This window comes from Plodia interpunctella, chromosome 2 (assembly GCF_027563975.2).
Source record: "Plodia interpunctella isolate USDA-ARS_2022_Savannah chromosome 2, ilPloInte3.2, whole genome shotgun sequence".
NCBI classification, from domain to species: domain Eukaryota; kingdom Metazoa; phylum Arthropoda; class Insecta; order Lepidoptera; family Pyralidae; genus Plodia; species Plodia interpunctella.
The window spans coordinates 5,165,359-5,186,414 of NC_071295.1; the positions used below are offsets into that span (position 1 = coordinate 5,165,359).

At 33.4% G+C, this 21,056-nt stretch overlaps 1 protein-coding gene across 9 annotated transcripts in view; it reads right to left on the reverse strand.

Moving 5' to 3' along the window:
- LOC128675166 (agrin-like) overlaps positions 1–21,056 on the reverse strand; it is a 168,248-nt gene that overhangs the window by 37,861 nt on the left and 109,331 nt on the right. For 5 of the 9 annotated variants that reach the window (XR_010370099.1, XM_053754399.1, XM_053754435.1 and 2 more), the window contains exons 2-3: positions 16,009–16,863; positions 1,103–1,138 (exon numbers count right to left, since the gene is read on the reverse strand). Coding sequence is in view for 8 of the 9 variants with exons in the window: in XM_053754399.1 (XP_053610374.1) it covers positions 1,103–1,138; positions 16,009–16,801 (829 nt within the window). In the remaining variant the exon portion in view is untranslated. The remainder of the gene's footprint in view (positions 1–1,102; positions 1,139–16,008; positions 16,864–21,056) is intronic. The other 4 variants (XM_064436450.1, XM_053754408.2, XM_053754418.2 and 1 more) reach the window with 1 other exon arrangement.

Sequence of the window (21,056 nt, forward strand, 5' to 3'; positions counted from 1 at the left end):
ACAAAACGTAAGACCAAGAATCGCTGTAGAGCTTGAGATAAATGGAGAGGTAGGTAGGTGCTTCGTTCTTCAATATTTTAGTCCTATGGGACGAAACATCCTATTTGAAAATATTAATAATGTAATGCGTTTTGTCTCAAGTAATTTTAAGGCATCTGAAGTAAACAATATTCTTGCAAAATCTATTAAAAATAGACAAATATCAGGGTCATCCTTTTGTTATAAATAAATCTCTAAAAATATTGTACTTACATACATATATGGACATCCTTTATAAGATCCTAATATTTGTGCGTGATCCGACACGCACGTGGCCAATTTATTTATTGTATAATTAAAGTGATTAATGATTAAAGTTTAACATATTCATGGGTCAGTTGGTTCAACTAACATTAACATAAATAAAATTGAGACCAATTAAATATATTTTTAAATTAGATATTTCGTCCCGTAGGACGAGAGTATTGAGGGACGAAACGCCGACATACTCAAACGGAGATAGGAGGGGAGATAAAAATTATGGCGGATGCCTCGTGAATGAAAGAAAATTAGGTAATACGCCGCAACGCTTTTTATGCCGAAGGCTGTTTAAATTATCTATATTACATATGCATAAATCTCTACTGCTCATTCAAGAAGGCATACGAGAAAGCTACGAACCTTTATTAACTTCGATATGGCTGCAGACTGAAAAATGTTCATAAAAAACGAAATGAGGTCATCAGCCGGTGAAGGAAAAACATTATCATTTGCTTGGAGTAAAAACCTTATTTATTAAAGTTAATATAGTTATATGTTATAATAAAATTCAAATATTTAAGAATACTTACTTTAAGACAACACCATTAATGAAAGTACGTGTGATTATCGACAGTCAGAAAGTTGACCATAGTTTCAGTCTAAAATAATAAAACAACAGTTTTATGTACAAGACTTGTGATTCAAAAGACGGATACGACTACACACCTAATTTCAAATAAGTCTCTATTTTAATCCTACGACGATTTCTAGCGAAGTTCCTACTAAACATATAATTTATCTAATAGATGTTGATTCATCTGACGTGCATTGATGGTGACAATACTTTCTATTTAATGCTTACCCTCAGGGACGGGTGGTCTAGGTTGATAGTGTAAATCTGAAACAAAAATAAAATCAAATTAAAAACCAACTCTAAAAAATATTTGTGCATATAGAAAGTTTAAAATCCATAGAATTCAGTTTACCTACTTCCTATTAAACCTATCTCCAGTTGACTGTAAGATCCTTATTTGGGATAAGTCCGTTGTGCAATGTGTCTTTCTTGATTTAATTTAAATTTATGTTTTTATTTTTCAAACAAAGTTATAACAAACAAACTTCCAAATATCGGTACTGGCACTCATTACGTCACTTTTTTCACTATTCTGTTAATCCGCTGTGCCATTTGAGCACCCGTAAAATGCCTAGGTACTGAAACTAATGATAATAGCCGAAACGCAATCCGACTAATAGACCTGCATTCACGGATTATTTGACTCGCTGTTCTATTCTAAACTAAAATAAGTATAGAAAAAGGGATGATATTTTTTTTCTTACTTTATCATTATCATATCGAGTAGGTACGTTCTTATTGAGAATATGGTGTCAGATTTTTTCAAGTCACCTTAAAGCATAACTTATATGAATACTATTGTTTAGCGGCAAGTAATCATAAGACATAATAGTGAACGAAATATTCAACCAGTGTGTATCGTGTATCACGATATTTTCATACATGGCTAGAACTTTTCTGCTGTGTATGTAATATTCATAATAAATTGACTGAATATATGAAGTTGAATCAAAGTAAGCAAAAGTCTTTGGGGAGATTTGCTTGACCTTCACTCTAAATATTATTGTTTTCAGAAATAACTATCGTCTTTATAATAATAGTACAGTTTGTTAGTGTTTCTGAAGCAGCCATAAATGTTGTAAATTCATATTATTAGTTATTTGATTAAATAAAACTATAGACAGAAGAATAATCGTTCCAAAATTCTACTACTATGTCGCCTGGAATATTATTGTGTGGTTTAAAATTTGAGGTGAAACAGTATCTGTCTAATTTCTGATTGTAAGTTTGAATCGACAAATATTCAAACAGAAGACCATCAATAAACTAGACATTGTACCTACTTAGGATAATGCACTATAGTGTATCTACACTATTGTAAGATACCTCGTAATCATATCTTGATTATTTTGAAATATCTATGGCAATCTTTCGCCTTGTCTTCGCATGTTTTAAGCCGCATATAGGTATTTTCTTCTGTGCATTCAATATTCTGTAGTTACTATTTTCCAATTTGCAGTGTAAACCACAATAATGTAATTGTACAACTGAATTGCCCACAACTGGGGCTGTCCATCGACCACTGCGTTTCGTCATTCAGATTTATGTTGTAATTGAAAAGCTAAATGTTTTTCATTAATTGAGCTTAAAATAAATTATTCGAGTGTACATTACTAATGAGCTACCGTTTTTGTACTAGTAATTATTATGTATTTGATATCAATTAATCCAATCCCAATGATTTAGAAATGTAAAAGTGAGTTCATTTATTTTCCTTCACGCTTTCGATCAATCTTCTGGTTCTGTATAAAAGTTTAAAAGATATATACATATTTAGTTTTATATAACCTACAATGATTTATCTATTAATATCACTCTTATAATACTGATAACTCACAAAAAATAATATAAATCCAAACATTTAAAAATATGTCTATCTCCGTTCGTGACATCTGAAATGGAAAAATGCAAACAGTGCGAATATTTATTTCAGTACGAAAAATATTTGTGTTCGAGTGAGGAGCAGGCGACTTGGCTGCATCTTTATACAAAACACGTTTTTAGCCCAACGTGCAGCCTGCATTGTAAGCCGAACACAATTTTCCACTGAGATTGGACATTCAATGTACATTTTGTTGTTGTTATATATACTAAAAAATACCATTTTCTATAAAAATATAATAATTATATGTTTATATAACATCTATAAATAACCTCATAATATATTTCGGAATAAAAAATACTCTGTGTTATTCCAGGTTACATTCAAGAATAAAACTCAGATGTAAAATATCAGGCAGATAAATATTTTTTACCAAAAAGTACCTACTATTTAATTTGGAAAAAATAATAAAAAAATCATTTAGTAAAATTTTCTGTTGCATATTCTCTGTATTATTTACTCTTTCTTTGCAAAACATAAAAGATAATGTGGCGGCTACTACAGGCAGAGAGTGCACCTCGAAAATTGGCAACGCATGAGAAACATACTAACACTGAAGGGCCCTCTATGCCATAAAGTAAAAGAAGGGTATCACGTATTATTATTACGACACGTACAACCGTTCAGCAGGAATTGCTAGAAATTCTATATAGAAACAAGAATTTTGAGATCATTTCTTCATATGAAACATATCGAGCATCTGCTAACCAAAATTTTTATAAAAAAAAAAACTGATATGTTAAATAATCAAATAAAGAAATATAGGTCATTGAATAAATATTTTATGTAATTTCAAAAAACAAATATATCAGAGCGATTCAGTAATGTCAAGAATTTCTATGATTCTCCGAAAAACTTCAGGAAGACAAATTTCAATAATACAATTTATACGAAAAAATAACAGGTGAGCTCGCAAAATCTGAATTTGAACTTTTTCCGAGTACCTACTATCCCCTTTGACGCCGTATTCATCAGCTCGGAGATTATTTAAATGCTTTTGAAGAGAGAAAATCATACTGCGACGTCTTTATAAATTTAGGTTGGTAGGTACCATTTCATGAATATTAAATGGAAGGGTTCATTAAAAGTTGTTTTAATCCGATCTTTCCCTGGTGCATGATAATTAGTCTACCTTGCATTCTTGTGTCAGCTCTAGAGTAAATCTAAAAGCGCCATTACGAAAAAGGGACAAGAGTAAAGGGTTTTTCATTTTACACAGATTAATTTCATCTTAGGTCGGGACATAACATTTCGGTATGTGACACAAAGAGGTTCGTAGCTAATGGGTTCGGAGTCGGGATAAATATAAAATACAACAAGAGGTTGGCACGGAGCCGCAAGCCGGGTGTTCGGGGCGGCGCCATATTGTTTTATTGCAAATTGGTTGGACGTAGACCGCGCTGTCCTTTACATATACGAGGCCATTAAACTACGGTCGGTGTCCAGTCACGTGTTAAACGAATCCGATAGCTGCATACAATGTAGACGGAGTGACTCTACTGACACGTAACTAAGGCTTAGGGAGCTGACGGCATGCAAATGGCAGGACTGCTGAGCTGGATGCTAAACCCGCAGTGAAGTCACTATTTTTGCAAGTTCAATTTTATTTTCAATTCACGACACACCATTATTTCAGTATTGTTTTCGTTCTGGATTGTACTTTTAGATGTTGCTGGAGATTTTTGATTATAAACTGTGATCAGGCTTTGGAAAAGGTTTGATTTTTTTTTCGTTATAAAGTAGTTCTAAAGGGGAAAAATATCAAAGGAAAGAAATCAAATTGAATGATTCGAAGCGGTGGTGGCCAAGTGATCAAGATCGTCTGGCTGTGCTCGAAAGGTCCCAGATTCGAATCCTACTATTTATGCCATGAGCTGTTGCCAAATGAGTTTTTATACCACAGTGACTCATGTATATTACTTTTCATCTACCAGCACTTGCTTCAGCTGAAGGAAAACATTGTGAGGAAACCTGCGCATTAATAGAGAGTTTAGTTCATTATGTGTGTATGCGACTACATGCTACGAGTTGGCGGTAGATAGTCGTAAAAAGTCATGTCAGATGCTTTTAGGTGACTTAAATAAAATCTGAGACTAGTGTTAGCACTAACACACTCGATATCAGTGAATGAAATTGATTGGTGTGTTTAAAATATTAGCCCTAGCAGCGATAACAGTCGGTTTGCCGAGTAAAAAATAATGTTTCAATATATTCCAGCAAAGAGAAAAAAGTTTTGTATTAAGCCAAGCCACTGGTATCTCTAGTCCATAAATATACAGAAGTCGAACAAAACTAGAAATAACAAAGCAAGGATATATTTCAAGTTACCTGCAGCAAATCCAATAGCGCGACTTGGCGCGACAATATTACGTGTCTGGTATTAGGTTTGTTCCATTATACGAATACCAACGTATCACGTGAATATCGGGACGATAGGGTTCCTGAAGGATGTTTGTTGTATTATTTTCCTAAAGCTACCCTTTGCGGTTTTATGTATTTTTTTCGGATATACGTTATTATCCTATTATGGTTCTAAAAATAATGTCGATAAGTACATTTATTTATATGAGAAGATATTTTCATTTTGAGAAAGTTATTTTTAGTCGTAAATTATGTTATATTTTCTAATAGTAAAATATCGTCGGATGTATCAACATAATTAATTAGGATAGAACTTTAATGTTTCTTCTGTTATCCGTAAATAGATACTTGTTACTAAATTTAGAATGAGCTTATTACATATTGTGCTCTCTATCAATCCAAATCTATATTATAAAGATGTAAGCGTTTGCGAGTTTGTATGTTTGAGGCGGGTAATCTCCGAAACTACCGAACCGATTTCAAAAATTATTTCACCATTAGCTTTCTAATAGGTGCATTATCCAAGATTTCTATAGGCTATATTTTATCTCAAAATTCCCACGGAAGCGAAGTCCCGGGCAACATTACATATTTTGGCAAAAATGTAAATATAACATGCTATTTAAAAGCACTCAGCGTTACGAAATCAAAGCTGCCAAACCGAATACGGAAATTAAAATGACATTATTTATATCGAAGCGTAAGCGAAAACAATTCCCGAATTATAACGAAATGCCGTTTATCCATCGGAATGGAAATGAGCTAGATAGAATCAATGCAATATCATTACCAGGTTATCAGATGTCAACGTTGGGTTTACATTAAATTTTATGAATCACGCACCACAGCGACCCGTGTCCCTAAACCATACGATAATTGTGTATGAAGCTATAATTTATACAACGATAATGAATATGACTAACGGTTCCGGAGCACGAAGGTTTTACCCTAATAAGTGGCACCAAGTCACAAAAAATGTGCACAAAGGTTATTGAATTATGTCTCCAGGGAAACCTTTCATGAGGCGTCGCCCGAGCACATTAAGTTTTCAGCTGCTATTCATTCCACTCGGCATGACCGGTAGTTATACTTAGTGGAACTATTCCAACAATGATTTTAGTAATCACCTGCAGTTTGGAGTTTGAAATTGAATCGTCAGACCCGAACTGGTTAAGAACTATCCAACCAAACCAATTGTTTCCTATATTTCAGGCTTACGTTCTGTAGGAATTAATATAAAAACGCATTTATTATAAAAGTAGGTACCCATAATGAGGCAAACACTTCATAAGGCTTTTTATATCTTAGTTACCTAGTACAATATCCTATTGGAAGGCAGGAACCACATGTCACATATGTTTTTAGCATAAAAGTATCTACCACATATCGTATTCCTGATTTATACACTGCCTGTACTATAAGTTATGATTGTGTAACAAACTTTATCATACTGATTTTGCATATAACGTTTTTTAACTAAGGTTATGCCAAAGATGTAAAACTATTACCTATTATGATTATAATTATTATAAATTATTCGATTGGGTTGCACCAGACAACTTTGACGTTAACTTAATGCACGCCATATTGTCGAAACGGTGGCGGCGCGCAGGTTAAAGTTAACTTCAAAGTTGACTGGTGTGTCCCACCCTTGAGTTCAAAAAACACCATTATGTAAGCACAAACATTGAATTATTTTTGTGAGCATACTTTTTCATTCAGAAAATATTAGTAGTATATTTAACTAGAGTCCTTTATTGGCATCTGTATTATTCCGGTCGATCCAGCTTCGTCTACGTCGGTTCTTCACAGATGATTGCTATTGTTAATTGGTAATTATTATCGGATCAGCCAGTATTTGGCTGCTAATCTCGTATCTTCATTATGGACATTAGGTGCTGATTGCAAATGATATCTGTAACAATAGGCGTTTGTGATCTCTCAATCTGGCTCCGCATAGGTATTATTTGTTAGGTTTATTTGAGGTACTAAAAACAGATTTTATTTATGTATCCAGATGACATTTAGGGTGGATTGCAACAGACAACTTAGACGTTAACTTTTACCTTTACGCCGCCCTTTTGCCCAGGACTGATGCAATCGAACCTTAAATAAAGGCATTAATGTTTTAAATTAGGATGTTTTTTTTTCAAGTAGGTACTCAAGTTTTGTAACAGAAAATATGTAAATAATATATCCAAATTGGACATAGCACTTGTACAAGATCAAATTTACATCTAAACAGGAATACTTGTGGGCGTCGGAGACACCATTATTGTACTTTATTAGAAATTCTAAAGATAGAAATTAAATGAAATCCCGAAATCAACAACAAAAATCCTACCTCATTGAAACACTGTAGACAAGCGAAACAATTAAACTCAATGATAACAATCAATGGCGAAAATATCTGTAGATCAGACAAAGAGTTAGACACGGCTCGATCTAAATACTGGTAGCGAGTGCGTGATTGCGCTTGACACCTGTAATATCCGGCCGATGCCCACCGATGGTATCAATTTCAATTTGTTGCGGTGCTAGCTATAACTGCCGGCTCGACTCGATTCCTATGAATCGATCTCACTCCAGTTTCCTGTTGCGCTCGCACCGGACTTAATCTCAAATCGATTGAAATGCTCGCTCGGAATCATTGGTGTTTATGGCACCGATATCTATTTAATTTCGTGTTCAGCGAATTCCAATAATAACTTCGCTCGCTGAGAATAAATCTTTATTGGAACGAAATTGAACCACATCTTATATTTAAGCCACAGTTTGAAATAAATCGATCACTATATAAGTGATTAATATTATATGTGAATTTATATTCACCATTACAATGGACAAACAAGTAGTGTTATCTGATACGTTTCTAGATTCTGAAACTGAGCAGATAGTCGGTTGTCGAAACAGTAACAAGAGGTCAAGGAAATAGATTGATTTAAGAACAGGATCAGCCTTCCGTGATAACGAGAAATTATGTAAGTTCAACGTTTAATTAACCCAAAGTAACCAAATTGTTCTCGAATAAATCAAGCACCAAGGAGCGGTAAATCAGCGGGACTCACTTGATCGTATAATTTGTTACACAACATAACTGCGAGGACGATATAGCTAGAGTATGTGTTCATGTGCTGGGAATTACAAATTCCGATCCTTGCATTCCACAAGAATTTTGTGTTCAAACGGCGTGAAAATTAATCGATCGATTAGCCACTCGCGCTCCGCTTCAAAAGCTAAAGTTGAACGTGACTGGTGGAACGGTCCCCTGCCGTCGGTAGAAATTAATTCTCCCGGTGAAAAAAATAGACGATTCGTTCAAACATTTTGGCAATCCAATGCTAGAGTTTCGACTAACCTTTCCACTGTTCTACGTGGTTCGTAGTTTGTTAACGGACTGCGAGTCAATACAGTTTCGAATATTGCTTGGCTTATTGTTCCGCTCCCGCGAAATCAGACTATGGTGTTAGTTTTATTTCAAAACTTGAGTAGACTATTTAAGTGCTTTTGGCGGAGTGAAATTCGAGCTAATATAAACTTTCAAATATTGAGCAAACTGATTCAATAATCTGTATGTATCTAAGTTTATTTCCAGACGATAGAGCATTTCCATTTATTATGTTTTTCCAACTCTTTTAGTTTTTAGGGTTCCGTACCTCAAAACCCCTATAGGATCACTGCGTTGTCCGTCTGTCTGTCCGTCTGTCACGAACGCGTCTTTTTTTCAGGAACGCGTAAAGTAAGTAAACTTATACGTTAACGCGATCAAAAAATATGACCGTTGATGTCACATATTTTGTGATATTTTGCGATTTTACAAGGGAATTAAAACCTATTAGGATACTAATTCCCGTAGACCAAGAATCATGAAATTTGGCAAAAAGTTAAGTAAAAAGGGGCATACCTATAGGAGCATACCTACTGATATAGGAAAAAATCTATATATATGAATGAATAATTTTCCTATATCTATATATAGGAAAATTATTCATTTATAATTAGATCACAGAAAAAAAGTTATATTTGTAATTTATTCCATGCAAAATGAGTGCATTTTGCGATTTCACAAAGGAATCAAAACCTACAAGGTGCTTCCGATGACCTAGAATCATAAATCATGAAATTTGGGATAAAGGGCATACTTAACTATGCTGATATAGGAAAATATCCAAAAATTGGTAATTTATACTTACATACTTTTATTATAAGAATTAATAAAACATATCCTATTGTAATTGCAGAAATTGTATTCTTGTGTAATAAAGCTTAATAAATAAATAAATTCGCCATGTATTTCCTCACGTCCATTGTAAATTAATACAGCACTTAAATATATTTTATAATTATTATAATGAATACACGAGAAAGTAAAATATTGGAAATAAAATTAGTACAAATTATGATGTTCACTCAATTAAAATATTAAAAATTATGATAATAAACTACGTAAACCAAGTAGCAGCTAAGGTAATTAACAGTACCGTCATAATCAAGTTTTATACACACAATAATATAAACATTCATTAATTTTGAGTTATTTGAATCAGTCAGTCGTAGTTTCAGAGCAAAATCACAACTAGTTTGGTCGCAAATTTTTGGCTGTAAGTAGTTTTTAAGTCCGATATATAAACGCACTGCGCATGTAATAGGCCACGCTACTTGTTCGCCGCAATATAGGGACTAGCCAAATTTAAAGATGTATGGGAGAAAAGTTTTAATAATTTTAGCATAAAATTTTAACAAATAAAATACACTTCTAAATTGACGTATGCGTTAATTACTAACTAATGCATAGGTACGTCAAGTTAGAAGTCTATTTTATATTTCTGTGCAGAGCTGAAATACAATACAAGTATAGGATATTATTATATAAGTATTATAGTAAGTAAATATAAGTATAGGATATATTTTTGTCTCTTATAGCCAGCCGAATCCTATTTTTTGTTTAGCTTGGCCAACTTGGTTTACCGTCTACTGGTTATATAGCCGGCAGTTGACGGTATCGATGATAGTAAACGTAGACGTATGTAAGTCTACGTTTACTATCACCGAACTCGGACAGATGCCAACGCGAATGCATGTATATTGCGTAGTTTGTACGAGTGCTTTTATTTACCGCGATCAAAAACCAAGCAATGAATTCCGACGCGCGAAGTTCGGCGAACTAGGCCGCGATAGTGTGGAGCCGGCATACTATCTAAGTTTTAGTGCGCAGTTCTGTGTTTTCACTCTCACTTCTTAAGCTTGGCTCTTCTGGTAGACCCAAGCGGAATAGTTATCATTCTTACTATAACTACTTATGCGTTTAAGTACAATTTTTACCAAATTCTATCAATATTTTGTAGAAAACTCTTACAAACTTTCACGTTTATAGGATACAGCAATTTACATAAGCAAAGCAAAATATCAATAAAATGTATGTAAACATTTAATAAACAATAACCCCGTAATCCACTTCCACTATGAATCTCTGATAAGGGTTCTAAACTTGTTGGGACCTGTCACCGGGTAGGGTCTCGGATATAATTTATTTAGCGTCCAATTAAGTGGCGAATTGCTGCGATGCTCTCCGTTTGTGTAACAATAGACTGCCTATGGGATATAGCTCACTGCTCCGCTTTATAATACAGGAATAAATGTCTTCAACAATACCTATATTACTACACATCCCAGTCTCTATCTTATTCTCGTTTATTTAATGTTAATTCTTGGCTGTGACGCTCCAAAGCCCGAACTCCGCATAAAAAGACCTACTTAACGATACCAAAATACTCGTAATTCAGGATTGCCTAAAAAAAGGATTCATTATTTTTTATGTATGAACTATATATTTAACGTATAGCTAAAATCATTTTTTTGACTGGACTGTTTAATCGGAGACTAAATAATAAAAGTGGAAAATAAACTTCTTGAATACTAACACCATTTCTATTAAGGCAATCATACAAAACCGGGTCGGCCTATTAAATAACAAGTAAATAACTTTTTGAAATATGAAAAATTATACGCTACATTATACTTTACAAACAAAACATGAAAACAAAAAGACAGCCTTTGTTTCTTTTGAAGTCTATACAATTATTCGAACCATTTGAGAAATATGCTAACAAAGAAAATTCATTAATTAATTAAAAGTTATCGGCAAGCGTTGAAGTTGAGCTTCTACTTATACGGCATACAGAGGTCGCGAAATTGGTTCTTATACCCACTTTAAATAATTTTTTACATCTAAATGGAGTTGTTATGATGTCACACATGCTTTTAAACTTATTTTTGAAAATAATAATGAGATGAAAAAATTAAATAGATCCATTTAAATAAATGCTTGAGTATTTTCAAAAACATAATTTCTTACACAAGTAAGGCAAAATATCAATATAATGTTAATCTTAACTAATCAACATACCCTACTGTTACAAAACAGTAGGGTATGTTGATTAGTTAAGAATATATACTACTATATAATAATACTACTCTCTGATGAAAATACTGTACGTCGGCGTAAGACGTAAAGAGCTGAATTAATTCAGCCGATCTGACATGGTCTCGATAGCGCTAGTTCAAGAGCACTATCCCGGATAGACAACACAACACAACACAACACTTTTGCGAAAGCTTAGTCAGTACGCTTTTGATTCTAAATCAATTGAGCTAATAGCTTCGTACTTAAAAGATAGGTTACAAACTGTTGATATTAATAACGTTAAATCAAATGGTTGCGTGTTAAATCAAATTTCTCTTCTTAGTTTACGTCAATGATCTACCATACATGGTAGAAAAGCGGGCTGACATCGTGCTGTTTGCTGATGATACATCATTAATCTTTAAACTAGACCGCCATAGCGAAGATGTTGATGATGTAAATCGTATTTTGTCTACCATTTCGAATTGGTTTTCTGCTATTAACTTATTGCTGAATGCAAATAAAACCCAATGCATTAAATTGACACTTCCCAATGTTAGGCAGGCTCACGTCGACGTGACTCTGAATGGAGAAAGCTTAGGTTTTGTACTAAACACCAAATTCTTAGGAATTACCCTTGATTCCAAATTGCAATGGGACGCTCATATTAATGGCCTATCTAAAAAGCTTAGTTCCGCGGCATTCGCAGTTTGGAGAATCAGACAACTGACGGACGTGGCGACTGATAGATTAGTTTACTTTAGTTATTTTCATAGCTTAATGTCCTATGGGATACTACTTTGGGGGAGTGCTAGCACCATTAACACTATTTTCATTTTACAAAAAAGAGCAATACTGCTATATATGGTTTGAAGAGAAGGGATTCCCTTAGAGATTTTTTTAAAGATATTAATATTTTAACTTTACCCTCTCAATACATATTTGACAACATTATGCATGTCCGGAAAAATTTAAACTTATTTAAAAAAGTTGGTGATTACACTGATAGAGCCTTACGTAATAAAGATAAATTGTCTGTCCCCGGGCATCGGTTGGCCAAAGTTAGAACGTCTTTTGTTGGGAACTGTATACGTTTTTATAACAAATTGCCTAAATGGATTCTTGATTTGCCGGACAAAAAATTTAGAAATTATATAAAAGAACTACGTTAATATATATATATGTATATTGTGTGACAATTTTCAATAATTTTATTGGAAATTCACCTTTTATTTTATTTATTCATTCAAATTTTGACATTTTTAATAATGATGTAAATTCGTCCTCCTAATTTTTGTTTTTGACGTCCTTGGAGAAAAGGCTGCGGTGAAGTTTGTTGCGCCGCTTCTTCTTCACCTGCGCTTTGGAAGCCGGCAGTAGACTTAGTTTAAGTAATTTTTGACGTCAATAAGTGATGTATATCATCCTAAATTGAATTAAGAATTTTGAATTTGAATTTGACTGTCTCAAATTCAAATTCAAATTCAAGGTGCGGGTTCAATTCCCGCTCGATTCCAGAATTTTTTCATTTCAATTATTTCCAAAAATTTTTAACATCGTTTTAATATTTCAATTTAAATTGAGTGTTGCCTGTGAGCCTACTGGAAAAAGAACTTTGGCCGGTGCTCATCGTCAAGGATGATATACATTCCAATGGTCTGACAATTAGGGATGCTGACGACTGAGAAGTGGAGACCAAAATGTAGGAAACCGGACCCTGGGCTCCGACGCACAACTGCTGATGAAGAAACCGGGAAGATGCTCAGATAAGAGAGAGTTTTAGTGGTTTATAAGTAACAACAGCATTCCCAAGGAGGGCTAACGTCAGGCAAGAGGCCGGTTGAAAAATCACAGCAATATCTTCACAATTTTATCATTTATTCGAGCTTCGCCCAGAAAGAGATATCGGTGTTGCTAATGCTTAAAATATAAGAGTAAGTAAATAAATGAAACTTAATATTTAAATAAAGTTTGCTTTATCATACTCAGAAAAACAAAATCTGCGTATGACGCTTGCCTTAGTAATAACAAAACTAAAATAGGAGTGAAATTAATAATTTTATGTGGAGTTTATAAGAAAATTTACAAACATTATAACTAGAGCTAACTAATAAATATAACAGTTTTCTTGTGACCTTGTGAGTGATTGCTCGATTCTTCCTTGCACCATTTTCCTCGATTCAGCTCGTGTCTTCCTTGCACCGAGCGACTCGGACGCGACAGGAAAATTAATAAAATTAATTATCTACAGCAGTCATTCTATTACGCTCTCTCTTATAAGCAAGAGTCAGGAAAACGTTCACTTGTGTTGGGAGCTTCTGTACCTATATTGTTGAAGAATTGCTAATGCTGAATTTTTAGATTTCTATATATTTGTTATTGTTACAAGGTATTTAATTAATTTTTATGCAACTGGGTGTCGCACCTGTGGGAATTTGCTTTGAAAATGACTCCATGCCAAAAACTAAGTAAAACACATATTTATAAAGTGTCTGCCGTATACACTTTATAAATATGTATTTTTTTTTAAATTTTCGCATGGAGTTATTTATACGAAATAATTCTACCTTTAATATTTATATTTCAGCATAATTTGAAACAAAATACTGTCATATTTCTTCTGTCTTTTAAACAGATAGCTGTGTTTTTGGCAAAGGATTTACTTGTTATTTGAGTATTAAAATGATATTTTGTCCTCATTACATGCACATGATCTTATAAAAAAGAAAAAATTCATATTGATTATTATTCTTCAATGGGAAAGTAAGGTTGGATGGGATATTACGTACGATATATATAAATATCGTATATGCCAACAGCACAGCTATCTGTTTAAAAGACAAAAGAAATATAACAGTATTTTGTTTCAAATTATGCTGAAATATAAATATTAAAGGGAGAATTATTTCGTATACTGCCGCATACACTTTACAAATTAGATGCGGTCACACAATGTCAGTTACAGGGGCGCGGGCTCTCTGTCATCCTACAACGCTACGGTTTCGGGTGACGATGTTAAAATATTTATAATACTTTGAGAAATTTCATTCAACAATGCGAATATGTAAAACAATTCATTTACATACCGCAGTCTTATACACAATATATATTTTTTAACGTAACGTACGTCTTAACGTAAGCTGGCATAGGTCATAAATGAATTTAAGTATTCTATAAAATAAAATTTTCGATCTTTGTGTTAGTTTTCCTCGAAATCTTTAAATTTGCCGCAAAACATTATTACATGAATTACTAAATCATTACTTGAATAAAAATTTGATAGGGCTCTATCATTTTTCAAACTTTCATCTTTCAAAACTATTTCTATTATTATTTGCTATTCACAAAATAACACTTACGACAAATTAAAATTGCCAGCTTGCTTTAAATTTTAAATTCCATTTAGTACAAAAGTTAATTTTTAATTCCAATAGTCTCACCGCAATTTCTAAATCCGGCTCTGTGCGCCAGGAGTGCCGCTGAAATTAATGTCCTGCCAACGAGAAAAACGAGTGAAACGGCACCCGGCTCCTAGACTACTCGTACCTGAGTCTCACACCCCGGCCAATTTAAGTTTCCTTTGTAGTGCGCAATGATTGTCGCTCTTAAGTGTCAAGGGTAACTACGTATGCAGATACTTTTATAGGAATTTGTATTAATAATAATAGGACCGTCATATTTTGTTCGATGCTATTTTATGTTATTTTTCATTCGTTCCAAGCATGAAATAAATACGCTATTAAGTTTTCATATAAGATAAAAGATACATTGAAAAAAAATCCGTAAGTATAACATATTTTTGTATTAGAGCTGGTATTAATTATTATTACGTATAATGAATAAATAAAAATATTTTTTTTATATTACTGAACCTACATTACAGTAAAACTACTAAACTTTACATAAAAATTCGTTAACGGATAAGATAAAAAAAAAAATGCTGTTTTGAAACTCACTTTTATTAAAACATTGAAAAAATCTTCTCCTATATATTTTATTTATCTATTATACTATATATTTTATTTTTATTTATAGGTTTTTATCAATACAAAATACCATACTTTAAAAACAAAATGGTAATCCAATACGTACACCTCACATTTTTCTGAAATGCAGCGCTCAGTTCGCATCGGTAAAAAAATAAAATAAGCTGACAGTGTCACAGCTAACGTAAGTTTATAGCCGGCTTTAGCTAGCGGATGATCAAGCTGATCTATTCATCCAGGAGCAAAAATTCCGCTTGCGTTAACAACATTAAACAGGTATTCCATGCCATCCATTTCTAAGTTTTACAAAACAAAGTCTGTTTACTAGTATGATATAACTTTTTGGGATTTCAAATAAGAACTGAATACCTACTATGCAATTTTATATTGGGCAAACGAGCATACAGGTCGCCTGATGGTAACAAACAACACACCCCGCGGACAATTCGGTATATAAATTTTGAATTATGTAAACAAATAAGGTTATAAAATATATACTTACAATTATTCGTCAAAAAGAACCCTGTTGATACTCCCAACAAGACTAGAAAAAACAGCAGCAGCAGAACTATGAGTGCAGGTCTGCAGTAGTGGATCCAACAATAGTCCTCTGAATTGGCCGCGGGAGCACTAGACGACAGTCCACAACACTTACTACAGCCCGACTCGGCGGGGGCTGTAGTCCTGACTACGGCACTGTTCCCTTGCTGGTTCACTATCACCCCTTGCACTGGAGCATCGCTCCCTTGTCCATACATCGCATTTTTTTCTGAAAGTCGAGCAAATCCCGAACTATCATCATCCTGGGGGTTTCCGTACACCCCATACGAGGCTACCATATCGACTCCGGACAGAGACCTCGTTGTCTCATTTCCTGCAATATCTTGAACCACATTATTGTCGGTACTAGGCCAGCATTCACAGGAACATCGATCCTCTTTTCTTCTCTGCCTCGGCACTGTCGCGTCAGCCCTTCGTATAGGCACATCAGCTTTTTTCTCTTCTTCTTTTTTAATTTTGGCATCTTGAGGTATTGCGTCGTGGCTGACGTCGTAACTAGATTGAATATTTTTGTGGTTTTCTATGTACCAGTGCCGTTCTTCGGCTCGGAGAGTGGTGTCGTTATTGCCTTCGTACACATCGGCGTAATTAGCTAGCGGGTGGGAAGAGGGGCTGTAAACGGGGCCAGCGGCAGTGAGCGGGCCGTAGCCGCGCTCGTACTGTGGCGGCCGGTTACTGGCCGCGTAATACGTGGTGGAAGCAGGCGCGGCATAATCGTAGCCCGGCCTGTTCATCTTCAAGGTTTGATCGCCTCATTTGAGCTTATATTTCATCACTGATGGCATCATTGATGGAGCTGTGGATGAAATTTCGTCATAATCCAATCAAGTTTTAACAAACCTACCGATATTATAATTTATCCAATATCGTACAATGCTGCTTCCTAAAGTAACATACTAATATGATGAATGATGAATATGAACTAGGCATATATTTTGCAATATATTTTCATTATTTCATACGAAGCGGAAGGCTGAAGACTCCAGTTGTTAGACAAACTTTGCTGATTCTGTTACGCGTTACACTCGGAGGCAGAAAGTTATAGAGCAAAATACACATCTGTTTATCTCAATTACCTCTCTTGTTCAACGGTGGTATTTATCTTTTGTATTACGACGTGCGCCGCCCTTCGCGTGCCCAAGGAAGGTAGACAAAGAAGTAACGACGTGAGTAAATAAACTCCCTTAACTTAAATTAACGATATTTATACCTCAGATTTTGACACACGAGCTTTATGTTATTTAATTACAAACAATATAAGAAAGAAAATTCTTGATTTAATTATTTCTTGTACATCACAGTGATAATCAGATTGGCTCTACAAAAGTTTGTCGCATTAATAATGGATCGTTGACCTTCCGACGGAGTCGATAACAAACTTTTCTGTGAATCCCTGCGATCGCTAGGATAATCCATCCCAATTAATTAAATTAAAAACAGGCAAAAGTCATTACATTAAAGTTGGGGGACGGAAGTTGCGACTCGTGATGACAATCCTGGGGGAAAAATTGGCACCCTTTTCTCTATTAAAAATATAATCAATTAATATTATCTTTACGATTTAATATTTTTATTTCACGATTTAATTTTTTTAAACAACGTAAAATAAAACGTATATAAGTGATTATTGATTTAAAATAAAATTAAATATTGTTATAATGACCCTAATCGAATCAAGGTCATATTATTACATTTACTTCCAAATTCTTCCCGCAATTGACTATTTTCAATGTTCTTAAAAATAACGTAGGCTATTAGCGAAATGGTTTATTTCCAGGTTGATTAATAAGTTATTATTTAGAATTAACTGAATCTAGTAACATGTATACAGATATGTCGATATCTGGTTTTAGAATATCCATGGAATCTGAGCTGCGGTGCGTATTAAGAGGCTTAGCATTCAGTAGCTTACGATTCGGGTACATTTATGAGGTTTCCTCTATGATCATAGTTATTCTAGATATATATTTAGTGGATACCGCATATAGACTTAATTATGTTTATATTGTTTTTATTTATATTGAAGGCACGATAAGTTCAAGCCCTTGGATACAAATCCATCAATCATATCAATTGGTCTAGGCTGTCTGGTGAGTCATGGCACATTTTCCTTAGCAAAGTCAATGTTGTCATTTTCAATATAAATAGAAGAAGAATATCTTATGAAGCGTCTTCTGATCTTGTGAAATAAACTGTTGGAGCAGGTATGCCGCGAATGTAGTTATAGAAATCCCGCAATTTTATTGGTTATGAGAACTATTTACCCTAATTGGAAAATTGTACCAAATCAGATTGGAATGAAATCAAACGATTTACCAGGAAAAATGCTATCTTTAGGTGTAAACGTCATACTTTTTTATTAACATTTTGTGAAATGCTATATTAAAAATAATTAATGGATACTAAAAAAATTGTTGTTGTAGACTCGCCATCAACATGCAAAGAAGAAAAGTAATAATATCAAATTCAGGAAATTAATGTATCGTACATCTACTACAATAAATAAGTGAATACACCAAATTTTACTTAGATTATTAATTAATTTGTTATATTCTTATAAAAATATACAAAATTGTAACTCAACGGGGAAAACGATGATGAACCCTGGTTGATAAATAAAGGACATAAATTTTATTAAGTCCAAATGGATCATTGAATCTACCATTTCAGTAATTAAAAACACGCCGACTGCCTCCTATAGCTTCAAAGTACTCGTCTAAATTATTTTGCTGTAATCAGGAAAGTTTCCATTTAATTAATTAAATTTCTACCTACGAAGAATCATTTGCAAAGAAAAGTTATTAATATCAATTAACTTGTTAATTCAAACGAACGCAATCAAATAAATTTCATCTTTATGTACTTACTTAAATCTCAAGTACTGTAAATATTTAATCACTAAATTAAATATCCGCTTAAAACTGAAGTTAATTTATTTTTATTACTCATAAATATTATGTACGTACATTTTATGTTTAATATTTAACTCCAATATAATAAGCAAGTAATTCTTAGAAAATACTTCTTCATAGTCTGTAGTATTAGTAAAGTATCAGAAAGGACATATAAATATAATTACTCGAACTAATATGTAATCTATTTTCTATCCGCCTATAGCCTGAAGGCCACATCTACATTGCAATTGTGCATTTGGTTGGTTCCCTACTTCAAATCAGCTTCATATCAAATTATCAAAACATCAAAGTCGTAAAATGTCAAGACCTGAAAATATAAAAACTAATAAAAAAATAAGGCAAGGAGTTAAAGTTTTGATAAAAGAAATTATTAATAATAGGGAACATAAAAAAACCAGTGCGAGCAGAAAATAACATGTTATGTAAATTTTTTTAATATGTTATGTTACAAAAACCTACCAATTTTTTTTCAGTTTGCTCAGTATTTTTTGACGATTTCCCTTTTTTGATAATGTGGAAATATAGGGATAAACATCAGACTAAACTCTTAACTATAGATACCTGGAAAACAACAAACGCTACTTTCGGTGGAAATGGGCCCATTATGCTACCGACACCAGTCTAATTGAATATGAAAGTTTGTTATGAAACCAAACTTCCCATTAAAGCATGCAGTGTATTATTTCTACTAATAAATGTTACCTTATATAATTGTATTCTCACTATCCCGCCCGGGGCGTGTTTGAGGGTAGTCTAGTTAATAATTTAGGAGTGGATGTCAAAAACAGTTGTTACTGTTATTATGATAAATCGTAACCGACTTTTGGAATGTCTGTGTTAAGTTTCTAAAACAACTTTGTGTCTTGAGTCGTTTTTAATGAATTATTAATTCCCATCACAGATATGTTGTGAAATTGACACACAGTACATATCGAGCAAACACAAAAATATACAGAATACACATAAAAATGTATTGATATAAAAAAATATATATCTATTATCTATATGTCATAGATAATTAAATATTTTAGTATAATTTTTTTTTTGTATGGCAGTAATTTAAATTTTACATTTCGCCAGACAGTCAACACTTTCGCTCATGAAGTCTTTAAAATCTAAAGAAGACCCTAGATACTTAGCGAGAGTACATTCGAAGATAATCGAAGATAACGGTTGAACATATATAGTTTGCTCCTGATCACCAAAGTTACATGTCTCTTTGTAACTTCTGTCGCCCACTGCTGGGCAAAGGCGCATCTCATTTAGATAAAGAGCAATGAAAGGCGAATGAAAATTAATGATATATACACGTGAAAATGTATCCTTGTTCTATATATCTTTGTATTCCAAAATTACTTAAACTAAATTAAAAAATCATCCTACGTTAGAATGTGCAGGAAATTGACAATACAGAATAAATACGGACTTTAACACTAAAATATGTGAATTCTTTTGATATTGTCAATCTTTTCATTCTTCCAAATAAAGATAACTATTCCGCCATTAGTATCGACCTTGTTTAATATTCCCAATTCATACATCGATTTAGATAAATAAAATATCGAGCGCATCATTTGTAACTCGTTACTTATTCCAATAACAAGGTCAATGTGCCGTTTGAATTTAAACCTCTCGAATGGATTTTTGTGAAAAACGTTTTTTCAAGGTTTTATAAATATTAATGCCTCGGGGTTTTTCTAGAGGGAATGTCGGAGTGGAAATACTCTGTTTTCTAATTAAAATACAAAATGTTTTACTTACGTTATAATTCATAGCTTTACATAAAAGATTCATTCATGAAACATTTATATAATATAAACATTTATATAATAATATATACATTTATATAATATAAACTTTATTATATATATACGAGAAGACGGCAAACCTTTGCCTACTGTTTCTAGCTATTCAAGCAGACAGTTCCCAAAGTAATGAAAATAGGAAATAAGAAGAACAATAAAGCCTAATCCGCCAAATTCCGCCCAAGAATCTGTTCCCGATAAATATTGAGCTACTTAGCTATGCACCTCCTAATAATATGTACATACGGCTGCTCTGCCACGAGTATACC